The sequence below is a fragment of the Colobus angolensis genome, unplaced genomic scaffold, assembly GCF_000951035.1.
Source record: "Colobus angolensis palliatus isolate OR3802 unplaced genomic scaffold, Cang.pa_1.0 Scaffold283, whole genome shotgun sequence".
In the NCBI taxonomy this organism is placed as follows: domain Eukaryota; kingdom Metazoa; phylum Chordata; class Mammalia; order Primates; family Cercopithecidae; genus Colobus; species Colobus angolensis.
The window spans coordinates 2,003,025-2,016,692 of NW_012116077.1; the positions used below are offsets into that span (position 1 = coordinate 2,003,025).

The window sequence follows — 13,668 nt, forward strand, 5'->3', positions numbered from 1 at the left end:
GTGATTATCTCTGGGTGGTGGGACTCTCTGGCTGGCTTTGTTTTCATCTTTTTACTTTCTAATACTTTTCAGTTTTTCTTTAAGAAAATATGTACACTATTACTTTTATAATGGAAAAAACACCTAAAAAAAAAAGTAAGGAAGACAATAAATGTCATTTAAAATAAAAGGAAACAGTGGATAGAGGCGAAGAGACACAGAGGAGCCAAATCAAGAGAGAACACGCTTCAGGGGAGCAATCATGCAATTTGGACTTGAAAATTGCCAGGGAACAGATGGCAGCATCTAAGCAGACATCTGCAATGGATAGCGAAATCATATGCAAAGACACAAGTGGCCTTTGAAGCAGGCCCTTGAGAGGCCCGGCAGAGAACGCTGCTTGCCTAGCCAAACAGAAGGGCAAAGCCCTTCTCCATCTTGTCACAGTCTGGCCTCCTCAGAGTCCTGCTAGAGGCCCAGAGGCTGCGGTGGGGCTCAGCTCAGGTGGGCTTCCATGTGTGAGGGTGCATAAGAGGTTGTGGAGGAAGGAAGAGGCTTCTAATAGTCCCCTAGGCAAACATTGTGACTGAAATTTACATGGGGTTTCACAGTTTATAAACATTCTCACACACATAATCTCAATGTTAGTTATGATTGCATCACCTTTTACCATGGCCCTATGAAGTAGGCAGTTGTTATTCCCATCTTGCTATGGAAGAATGAGGCACGGAGAAGTGATATGAGCTATTTATTTAACTTTTATATAGTGCTCTGTATGTGCCAGACACTGTGCTGAGAGCTTTCACAGGCATCTGTTACCTACGTTCACACAGCTAGTAAGAGGCAGACCTGGGATTCAAATTTGGCTTTTTAGACTGCACTACACCACATTTCTGTTTATGTCTAAGCAGAATTTACCTATATCTGTAGAATCTTAAGTAAGGCCACAGTGATTCTATCTATCTATCTATCTATCTATCTATCTATCTATCTATCTATCTATCTGTCATCTTCCATCTGTCTACCTATCCACTCATCCATACCTCTCTCCATCCATTCATCTATCTATCCATCCACCCATCCATCTTTATTTTTCTGATTATAAGTGTAATACATGATTTTTTAAAACACGCAAATATGCTGAAATAAGTAACATAGGAAGTAAAAAATTTTCCTAAATTTCACACCTAAAGATAAGCATTCTTAACTGTTTAATATGTGCTCTTCCAGACTTTTTTCTCTGGGCATACTACCTGCATATTTTTCTTTTATTTTTTAATAGGATAATACTGCACCTGCACTTAATGTAACTCCCATTTCACACAATAGTAAGCCTTGAAAAACTCTCCATGACTGTAGAGGCCTATCTTGTTTGTTTCACTATTCCATTGTATAGAGGTAGCAATTTTCCTAAATAGTCACTTATTGATAGACATACAGGTTTGTCAATTGTTCTTGATTATAAACAATGCTGCAATAAATATCATTGTACTCTCATCTTTGTCTATCTGTATACTTGTCTAAAATGAATTGGTAGAAATGAAATTGCTGGGTCAAAGGATACACACAATTATATACAATTAAGATTGCCGTAGATAATGGCAAATTGCCCTTCAGAAAAAAAATACTTAATTGGCAATCCCACTAGCAGTGTGTAAGAGTGACTCATTTTCCCACAGGCTTGCCAACGCTGGATATTCTGTCTTCTAAAATTCTATCAACAAAGCAGGCAAAAATGGTGTCTTCTTATTGTTTTAATTTGTGCTTAAAAGTAGTAAGGTGGCATCTTTTTATAGTATTGGCCTTTATATTTCTGCTTTTGTAAATTGCTTTTTCCCATCTTTTGTCAACTGGTTTTAAATTAGTATACTGCAGGCTGGGCATGGTGTCTCACACTTGTAATCCCAGCACTTTGGGAGACCGAGGTGGGAGGATTGCTTGAGCCCAGGAGTTCAAGACCACACCAGCCTAGGCAACATAGGGAGACATCGTCTCTGAAAAGAATTTAAAAATTTGCCAGGCGTGGTGGCACGCACCTGTGGTTCCAGCTAATTGGAAGGCTGAGGTGGGAGGATTGCTTGAACTTGGAAGGTCAAGGCTGCAGTGAACCATGTTCATGCCACTGCATTCCAACCTGGGCAAGAGACTGAGACCCCCTCTTAGAACAAAAAATCAAAAACTAAATTAGTATACTGCAGAGAGGAGAGGCCCTTGTAGACCATGTGAGATTATGATGCATTCTCTTTTAAGGTGCAACTAAGTCCTGGAGATTTATGCTCACCATAAAACCAGTTCTTAAATGTATTTGACGTCATTTCGGAGGGCTGAACAGAAAGGCAGTTAACCAACAATAATTGAGACTTGGGTTTCATATCACTTATTGTCTTGTGGGATCAACTCTTGATTTATTAGTCACACGGAAGATTATAAAGTAATATAATCACATAAGCCAGGGACAGAAATAAGCATTTGCTCATTCATCACTGGATAGTTCAGAAATAACTCCCTGGCAGGTGGATAGTATGAGTTCCTGCACATGGGAGTGTGTGATGCAGGTGAAATGTATATGAGTGTGTATGGGGGCAGGCATATGCATGTTATTGTTTGCTTTTGGAGAATGTCCACTAGAGGAATGGAGGGAGAGAATACTATATGGTCAGAGAATGTCTGGAAGCTTTTGTTTGGCGGCATCTCCCAGAAGCAGGGAAGTATTTACTTCCTGCTAGCCTCTGTAGTGCTCTGTTACGGCTGTCACTGTTTTAGAGTGGTGGTCCCAACATTACAACTCTAATTCAGGGACTGGTTACAATTCCAATTCTGCCACAAAGCTCTTTATCTTCCGGCTTAGGCTGTACTGGCACTGGAATTAGGTTAATAATTAGATAATCCTCAGATATTTACCTAGTAGACTGGGGGTGTAAGGTTTGTAGTGGTGATAGTATCATCACTCATATGTAGCTTCTTGTGAGACAAAGGGCACATCCAATGTAAAGTTTCATAGATACTGCCAAATTACTTACCAAAAGACTGTACCCAATGGACACGTCCTTCAGCAATGTTTGACAAGGTTTTGCATATATCATCTCACTTAATCTTCAAATAATCTTGTAAAGTCATTAGGGAGAGGCTATTATCTGGCATAGACTGTAATGTGAATGGCAGCCCTTAAAGTTGAATGGGCATACAACGCTGTGGCCCCAAATCTCCACTTTACTGAAGCAAACATTGAGGTATCAGGAGGATATGTTACTTGCTCAAAGTTCCACAGCTGATGAGTGTCAGGGCATGAATTTCAACCCAGGCTGTCTGACTCCAGAGCCAATGGTAACTGAAGTCTACGGCCATCTTGAAACCACTGCAGTGCCCTTGGTGAGGAGACAGAAGGAGGCCATCAGGATGCACTCAGGGCAGTGCCATGTCTTCCATTCCCGAGTACAAACAAGTCCCAGAGTTTCAGTATCGTCCAGCTGGTTGTTCTTCAGGCCTTTGTCAGTGCCTTTCAGTGAGAGGAGCAGTCCCCAGAGACAGAATAAATTAGATCATTTGGCTCAGGAAAAGGCATTGGAGAAACAAATTGCTGTTGCACCATGAATACAATAAGGCACTTAGGTGGGAGGAAATAGTTCTCTTTTGATTATATGAGTGAGGATTATGTGTAGCAAATTTGAATTCCAAGCTGCCTTTTCGTTGGCCTCTTCCCCACCCTTTCACTAGCCATACACTTCTAACTGCCTCTCCAAGCTGTCCAGCTGGTATGTGCTCTGGGAACACTAATCTAACTTTTCATATTAGTCCAGGCAAAATATAATTAGGAAGAAATTCTTCTGCCAAAACAAAAATCACATGCTAATGTCAAATAGAGATGATTTTTTACATCTACTATTTTTGTTTATTTGGACCAGTATTGACTCCCAATTATATTGTATAATCCAGATTTGACCGTATTGCCAAATACAATAAAACAATTTTTAACAGAAATTTCATTTGTTTTCTCTTTCCCCTCCCCCAAATTTGGACAGATACACTTTCACTAAAAGGAAAAAAGCTGGATTTTTTTGGAAGAGGTGACACATATGTAAGCCTGATAGATACCATTCCTGAACTCAGCCGATTCACAGCATGCATTGATCTGGTATTCATGGATGACAACTCAAGGTATTGGATGGCCTTTTCCTATATTACAAATAACGCCCTCCTGGGCAGAGAAGACATAGACCTTGGACTTGCAGGAGACCATCAGCAGCTAATACTATACAAATTGGGAAAGACCTTTACTATCCGTCACCACCTGGCTTCATTTCAATGGCATACAATATGCTTGATATGGGATGGTGTGAAGGGCAGATTAGAACTCTTCCTGAATAAAAAAAGGATACTGGAAGTAACGGATCAACCACACAACCTGACACCTCATGGGACTCTGTTCCTAGGGCACTTTCTCAAGAATGGGAGCAGCGAGGTTAAAAGCATGATGCATAGCTTTCCTGGCAGCTTGTACTACTTTCAACTCTGGGACCACATCCTGGATAACGAAGAGTTTATGAAGTGTTTAGATGGAAATGTAGTTAGTTGGGAAGAAGACGTTTGGCTTGTCAACAAGATCATCCCAACTGTTGACAGGACACTGCGTTGCTGTGAGTAACTTATCAACTTTTTTCCTTAGCAAGGGTAGTGTTGATGCAGTACTCCTCTGCTCGCAGTGGCCCCAGGTTGCTAGTTTTGTCATCACTTTTTAATGAGGAGCACATTTTGTTTTCTTTTATCTTTATTTTGATATGATTTCAAACTTATAGAAAGATTGGAAGAATAGTATAGAAGAACACACACACACACACACACACACACACACACCCCACTTATTTGTTTCTAAGTCATTTGAGAGTAAGTTGCAGGCGAAATTCTTTGTTACCCCTAAATATCTCAGTGTGTATTTCCTAAGAATAAGGAATTCTCTTACTTAACCACTTTATAATGATCAAAATCAGAAAATTTGATGTTGATACAATACTAATATCTAATTCACATTTCACATTCATATTTAGCCAATTATCCTAGTAATTTCCTTTGTAACTATTTTTTGCTTGCCCCAGGATCCGACTCAGGATCACACATTACATTTAGTTGTCATGTCTCTTTAGACTACTTTGGAATAGATTCTCTGCCTTTCCTTGTCTTTCATGACCTAGACATTTTTAGCATACAGTCCAGTTACTTTGTTTCTCAATTTATGTTTGTCTAATAGTTCCTCATAATTAGATTCAGGCTATGAATTTTTGGTAAGAATACCACAGAAATGATGTTATATTCTTCTCAGTGCATCACATCAGTAGACACATGGTGACAATTTGTCTCATTATTCATGATAACTTTGATCACATGATTTCAGTGATCTCTGTCAGATTTCTCTACCATAAAGTTATTATTTTTTCCCTTGTAATTGTTGAGTAATTTCTGGGGAGATATTTGGAGGTTAAATATCCCCTTCTTAACATAATTTCACCCAATAGGTTTTACATCTATTCATGATTCTTGCCTGATTCACTAATCACTATGATGTTTGCAAAATTAGTTTGCATTCTACTGTAAGAAAGAGCTTTTTCTTCTTCCATAGTTATGTGTCTATTTATTTAAGACAAAGGGTCTCACTCAGTTGCCCAGCTAGAGTGAAGTGGCATGATCATAGCTCACTTCTGGGTGGGCTCAAGTGGTTTTCCTGCCTCAGCCTCCCAAAGTGCTGGGACAGTTGTAAGCCACCACACCCAACCTTATTTATGTGTTTATTTATTTGAACATGAACTCACAGATTCTTATTTTATTCAATGGGCTGCAATCTGTTACTATCATTTATTTTGACGTTCAAATTGGTCCAGGGCTGGTCAGTGAGAGTTCTTCAGTCTGGTTCTTGTGTCCTTTTGACACGTTCCCCATCATTCTTTGAGCATTTTCTTACTCTCTGGCACAACAAGATGTTCCAGGCTCTTCTTGTACGTTTTCTGCTCAGCCCAAGGAGCCATCATTTTACTAAGGCATCCCTGTTCCTTTTAGTGGGGAATGGTATTTATAAACCAATTTATTTTTTCTTCTGAGAGCAATTATGATATTGGAGAACTGTTTGGAATGAAGTTCTTGTAAGGAAACTGGCTTCTTGGAATTGCACCTGTATTTGTCTCCTCTCGAGTTTGGGGAAGGAAGGATGAGATTGCTTTTCTCTACATAATCCCACTCTGCTCTCAAATCCAGTCCTCTCCACTATCAGCAGCAGCAGTCTTCAGCATGGGTAGTCAGTGACAATAGCATCAAGACAAGATTTTTTTGCATTTCCCGAAATATTCACTTATTCTTGAAGGAGTATTATTGGCTGTTCTTATGGTTTTTTTTTCTTTCCAGGAGGAAAGGAATAGGGGCTAGATCCATGCCTAAAAGGGCTCTCTCAGACTAAGGGCATATGTTTTCACCAACAGTCTGGATGCTATTTGAGTTAACAGCAGAGGCACATTCCAGGGGATTTCTGTTTCTCTGAGATTAGACTAATGCAAAGGAACAGGAAAGCTATTCCTTTGTGCTACTACCAAAGGTATTTGGTTTTTCTCTTTTCTGAGGCCTTAAAAATAAAACAGAATATTCCTAGCTGGCTCTGATTACAAAACTGAGCTACAGACTAGTAGATTAAGCCTGAACAGCTCACCCAAAGCAGTTTAAAGTAACTTTATTTTTGATCTAAGGAACCAGAAGTATGGCCTTATATCCATGTGCTCAGCAGTGGTCTTTTAAAACCAAATCTGGCCAGTTAATGGCCATGAGTTTTCCTACCACTTTGTGAGCAGATAGCTAAATCTAACTGCTGTGTTAAAGTACTAGACAACCCTCTTTTATTTTGCTCTTTTGTACACTTTTTAAAAATTTTTATTTATATTTATTTATTTATTTTTTTGAGACGGAATCTTGCTGCAACACCCAGGCTGGAGTGTAATGGTGCCATCTCATCTCACTGCAACTTCTGCTTCCCGGGTTCAAGTGATTCTCCTACCTCAGCCTCCCGAGTAGCTGGGACTACAGGCACGTGCCACCATGCCTGGCTAATTTTTGTGTTTTTAGTAGAGACAGGGTTTCACCGTATTGGCCAGGCTGGTCTCGAACTCCTGACCTCAAGTGGTCTGCCTGCCTCGCCCTCCCAGAGTGTTGGGATTACAGGCATGTGCCACTGCACCCGGCCTCTTTCATACACTTTTTAATGGACGACCATCCTCTGGGTCTGATTGAATCATGGTGGGCATAATGCACAATCTAACATAAGAAACAAGGAAATTATCACCTCAAACAAACAAAAAAGGTAGTAAATGTTCCTCTACTATTCAGATCTCTTTGAGTGTTCTTTCCAAACCTTGGACCAGGAGTTTCTAATCTGGGGGCCAGAATGGCCTTGAAGGAGTTGACAAAGCCCCTGAAATTACAACACCCTAAAAATACAGGGCAGATTTTTTTTCAGAGGGTGCAGTCTATAGTTTCTATCACATGCTAACATATTATGGTAATTGGTGCCTTTTACTAAGTTCTTACCGTGTGCCAGGCATTTTATAGAGGAGGAAATAGGGGCTCAGAGAGGTTGAGTAAATTGCCTAATGTCACCAATCAAATAAGTAGTATAGCTGGGGTTTGAACAGACTGGTCTGGTTGCAAAGCACATGTTCTTTTCACTTCCCACCATACAGGACTATCTCAAGTCAGCCTGTGGCCCCCAAAATGTTATGCTATATTACTATGTCTTAGAAGCTTCCTTTGGAGGTAATGGCTGGTCTGATAATTCACCTGGGGAAATTAGGCTACTAGCTGCAGTCATTGCCTGCCTCACCACTGAAGGATCTGTAAAATACCACAGAATTTCACCTATTTCGATTTTGGCTGTATGACATCTGGGACAAAGGGGGCAATATATGAATAAATATGAGTGATTACAACATGTCTAGCTTCAGTTTTTGCCTAATAAATTGATATTTATGGCCCATAAAAGGATTATGACCTTTAAAAAATAAGTTTTAATGAGCACATTGCTAGGTTACAAATCTCAATAAATCTATTTACACATAAATTATATATATATATTTATATATTCATGAGAACAAGGCTTTTGGGGGACATTGCCTGAAAAACATGAACCCTACCTGGGTTTAATAAACAAGTATTCACTATAGTTGGAAATGTCTTGGAATATTAAACAACATGGTGGTAAATAATAACAGTGAAATTTCTAGTCGTTAGAAATTTAGCTTTCAAGTAGTTTTTAAGCATCTTTTCCTTATTTTTAAAAATTACAAATGTAATACATGTGCTTGTGAATAAAATATATTTAAACAATACAAAAGCATATGAAATATCAAGTAAAACCTACCCTTCACTATCCTCTTCACAGAGGTGTCTGTTAAAAAATTTTTTTCCGTGGGTTTATAATAAGTGTGTGCATGTATGTGCATGAGTGTATACAGTTTTAAAATCAAAAATAATATATACATACATGTTGTTCTGCAACTTGGTTTATTTTAACTTAATACTGTCATGGACAGACACATAAGTATATTTAGAGCTGGTTTTAGGGCCACATATATTCCATGTAACATAATTTACATGTAACATAATTTATTTAACTCACCATTGATGGCCATTTAAGTTGCTTTCAATTTTTTGCAATTACAAATAATGCTACGGTAAATTTCCTCATACATACCTCTTGGTACATTTAGGTTTGCAATTTTATAGGACACATTCCTAAGGGTAGAATTTCTCAGTAAAAGCCTATAAGCTGTTACAATTTAAATAGATTTATAATTTTTACTAGTTATTTCATTAATGTAACTATTCATTAAAAATTAATTGATCTCTTAAAGTAAAATTACTAGATATATACAGTAAAAGATTTTAAAATACGTGAAAGTATAAATCTAAAGTCTACTTTCACTTCAGTCTTTTACTCTATGTGTCTCTCCCCAAAAGCAATGATTGTTAACAATTTCTTATATATCCTTGCAGAAAAAATGTAAAACTTGAATTTACATGTAATTTTTTTTTTCTTTTTCGCAGTTGGGTTCATCATTATATGCATCCTTTTCTGTGTCTTTTTAAAACTTAATAATATTTTTCGAGGCATTTTCATATCAGAAAATACAGAGCTATCTGATTCTTTTTGGGGGAGGCTGCTGAATAGTATGAAAGAAAAGGGGTATGCTATAATGTATTCAACAAGCTCTGTTTGAAGGACTTTTAAGTTGTTTCTTGTTTCTAGCTATGACAAAAGTCTACACGGCTTTTAAAAGTAATGGGTGGTGACAGAAATATCTTGAAGCAACCATAAATAAATTATCACAAGCTAAAGTTCCTTTCAACGTATGGCAAGCATAATTTCCTAATCTCAACTCAGACACATGATCAAACAAAGGAATTTTTTTGACCTATGAATGTGTGAAGAGAGTCTTCCAAAGACATGTAGATTAAATTCCTCTTAGTTCTACATTTAAGAAATCCCTTCTATTGAAAAGAATGAAATAACTTGAATTGAGTTCATCCGGGGAAATCTACAGTGTATCAAAGCATAGCATCCCTATATCTGCGGGGTCATTGATTTGCTGAGGTTTGTTAATTGTTCTAATGCTCCAGCTTCTTTGAATTGCTTTATGAATTGACTATTCTTAAAATATGCAGAGATGGATTATATGGTCTATGTCCTTTATAAAGGCCTTTGTTTGGCTCACTATTAATTCCTCTATCCGATTATCAGCTCTGATAGGAAAGGTTCCATGGGGATGGGCTCTACTAGCTAAAAGGCAATTTGGTCTTGTCCTTGTACATCAATTCTCTGTGCTACCCTCGTTTCTCATCACGAAAGGTAAGTATGAGCTGTTGGTAGTTCACTCAAAGCCTTCTTATTTGTATTCTCCTTCACAGGATGATATTCTCCTATAGACTCAGAGATAGAGGCTCTAGCCTGTCTTTCTATTGCAGCATTCGTTTTTCATGCTTTTGCCTGGAAACTGAATGCAGACACCACTTTGAAAAAAAAAAAATTTCCTTTTCACCTTAAAGATACTCATTTCATATTTTTTCTACCCCACAGGCAGATCTGTCTGTGGCAGTTTCTGGTCACCATTATCTCTCACAAATCTAATCAACATGCTGAATCATATTTATAGAGGTCTCGATTGAAAGAAAAACCAGATGTGATATGTGGGCTAGAACGACACATAGATTTAATATGAGGTGATATACCCAAATCACAACCAGAATTTGGTACCTTAGAAAATGTTCTACTTAACATTCTGTTGGCAGGTACATCTGCAACAAAATGCCTCATAAATATTCAGCTACTCTATACCTCTGTTCTCCAGCTCCCAATGATTACAATAATACAATTTTGTGTAGAGTGAAAGAGCAAACGGCAATTAAGCCCACAGACCCCTGTGAATTAGCATGGATTATCTCCACTTTAAAATACAGAGACAGCAAGGCTTATGCAAATTATTTGTGCAAGTGATCACTTGTTCACAAACAGGAACAAAGTGAATATGGCAAATCATATTTGTGAGCTCTCCAAAGATGGAGGCCTGACCTCACGGCTTCTGTTCAATGTGAATAGATGGCACAGTACCGGCTGTTGCATTTGACCTTTTTTTTTTTTTTTTTTTTGAGATAAGGTCTCACTCTGCCGCCCAGGATGTAGTGCAGCGGTGCGATCAGAACTCACTGCAGCCTTGACCTCCTGGGCTCGAACTATCCCCCTGCTTCAGCTCCCCAGCGCCCGCCCCACCGAGTAGCTAGGACTACAGACATGTACCGCCATACCTGGCTAATTTTTATTTATTTATTCATTTATTTTATTTTATTTTATTTTTTTGGTAGAGACGGGATCTTGCTGTGTTGCCTAGGCTGGGCATCTGCTTTTTCTTAACTGAATTTTTTTATTGAGAGATAATTGTAGATTCACATGCAGTTGGAAATTCTTGTACACTTTGTCTAGTTTCCTCTAATGGTGACATTTTGCAAAGCTATAGTATAACAAACAGAACATTGACGTTGATACAACCCACCAATCCTATTCAGATTTCTCTAGTTTTTCTTATATTCACTTATGTCTGTGTATTAAGTTCTATACAGTTTTATCACCTGGGTAAACTTGTGTATCTACCGGCATACTGATGCTGAACAGTTCTAATACTAGTAGGATCCCTCATGCTGACCTTTTATAACCACACCCATTTCCTTCCCACCCTTTCCCCCTACCCTGCTTCATACCTAACCCCTGACAACACTAATCTGTTCCCCACTTCTAAAATTGTGTCATTTCAACAATATTATACAAATGGAATCACACAGTATGTAAACTTTTAGCATTGCCTTTTTTTTTTAAACTCAGCATAATTCTCTGAAGAACCATCCCGGTTGTTGAGTGTGTCCATAGTTTACTCATTTTCATTGCTGAGTAGTATTCCATGGTATGGATATGTTACAGTTTATTCAATTATTCACCTGTTGAAAGACATTTGGGCTGATTCCAACCTTTTGCTGTTATAAAAAATAACCCTGCTATGGATATCTGTGTACAGGTTTTTTTGGTGTGTGTGTGAATGTAAGTTTTCATTTCTCTGGGAAAAATGCCACAGCTTGGCTGTATGGTAGTTGCATGTTTAGAATTTTTCTTAATTTAAAAATAATTAAATCTCTGTGGGTACATATTAGGTGTACATATTTGTGTGGTATATAAGAAGTTTTGACACAAGCATGGAATGTGAAATAATCATATCATGGTACCCATCCCCTCAAGTATTTATCCTTTGTGTTATAAACAATCCAATTATACTCTTTTAGTTATTTTTAAATGTACAATTAAGTTATTATTGACTATAGTCACCCTGTTGTGCAGTCTAACAGTAGGTCTTACTCTTTCTAACTTTTTTTTTGTTCACATTAATCCCCTCCTCCCCCTCCCCCAAGGCCCCTCTACCCTTCCCAGCCTCTGGTAACCATCCTTCTACTCTCCATATCCATGAGTTCAATTGTTTTGATTTTTGTAGCCCACAAACAAATGAGAACATGCCATGTTTGTTTTTCTGTGCCTGGCTTATTTCACTCAACATAATGACTCCCAGTTCCATCCATGTCTTTGCAAATGACTGAATCTCATTTTTTGTGGCTGAATAGTACTCTGTTGTGTATATGCATCACATATTCTTTATCTGTTCATCTGTTGATGGACACTTAGGTTGCTTCCAAATCTTAGCTATTGTGAATAGTGCTGCAATAAATACGCGAATGCAGATATCTCTTTGAAACACTTATTTCCTCTCTTTTGGGTATATACCCAGCAGTGGGATTGCTGGATCATATGGTAGCTCTATTTTTAGTTTTTTGAGGAACCTCCAAACTGTTTGCACATTTAGCTTTATAAGAAACTGTCAGACTATTTACAAAATGTCAGACTGTTTTACAAAACTGTTTTACAGTTTTACAAAGTAGCTCTACCACTTTATATTCCACCAGCAATGTATAAGGGATCTAGTTTCTCAGCATCCTTGCCAGCATTTGGTGTTGCCACTGTTTTTCATTTTAGTCATTCTTGTAAATTTGTAGTGATATCTTATTGTGTTTTCAATTTGCATTTCCCTGATGCTTCATGACGTTGAACATTTTTTCCTGTGCTTATATGTCATCTTCATGTCTTCATCAGTGAAATGTCTGTTCATGTCTTTTGCCCTTTTTAAAAAACTGTGTTGTTTGTTCATTTTATTGTTGAGTTTTGAAAGTTAAAAATTGTATTCTATTTTTTTGTTGGGTATATCTTTTGCAAATATGTCCTTCTAGTCTGTAGATTTTTAAAAATTTATTTATTTATTTATTTATTTATTTATTTGAGACGGAGTCTTGCTCCGTCACCCAGGCTGGAGTGCACTGGCATGATCTCAGCTCACTGCAACCTCCACCTCCTGGATTCAAGTGTTTCATGTGCCTCAGCCTCCTGAGTAGCTGGGACTACAGGTACATGCCACCACGCCTGGCTAATTTTTGTATTTTGAGTAGAGATGAGGTTTCACCATGCTGGCCAGGCTGGTTTTGAACTCCTGACCTCAAATGATCCACCTGCCTCGGCCTCCCAAAGTGCTAGGATTGAGGCATGAGCCACCACACTCAGTCTAAAAATTCATTTATATGGGCTTTCACAGAACAAAAGCTTTTAATTTTGTTAAAGTCTAGTTTATTAATTAATTTTTTTTAATGAGTCATGCTTTTGGTGTTCAAGTTTAAGAACTCCTTGCTTAGCCCTAGATCCCAAAGATTTTCTGCTATATTTTTTCTAAATATTCCATAGCTTTGTACTTTACATTTAAGTCTGTGGTCCATTCTGAGTCAATTTTTGCATAAGATGTGTGAGGTGTAGGTTGAGGTTCATTTTCTTTCTTTCTGTTTTTTTTTTTTTTTTTGTCTATTGATGTCCGATTGCTTCAGTATTATTTGTTGAAAAGGTTATCCTTGCTTTATTGAGTTGATTTTGTACGTTTGTCAAAAATCAGTTGAGCATATATATATGTGTCCATTTCTGAGTTTTCTATCTGTTCCAATCATCTATATATCTATCCCTCTGCCAATACCACGCTATCTTGATTGCTGTAACTTTACATCAAGCCTTAATATTGGGTAGAGTGATTCCTC

At 37.9% G+C, this 13,668-nt stretch overlaps 1 protein-coding gene across 2 annotated transcripts in view; it reads left to right on the forward strand.

The window, feature by feature from the left end:
* ADGRG4 (adhesion G protein-coupled receptor G4) overlaps positions 1-13,668 on the forward strand; it is a 110,804-nt gene that overhangs the window by 12,750 nt on the left and 84,386 nt on the right. The window contains exon 2 of one of the 2 annotated variants that reach the window (XM_011948783.1): positions 3,999-4,613. The exons of the other annotated variant lie outside the window; for it this stretch is intronic. Coding sequence (XP_011804173.1) covers positions 3,999-4,613 — 615 coding nt within the window. The remainder of the gene's footprint in view (positions 1-3,998; positions 4,614-13,668) is intronic. 2 annotated transcript variants of the gene reach the window in all.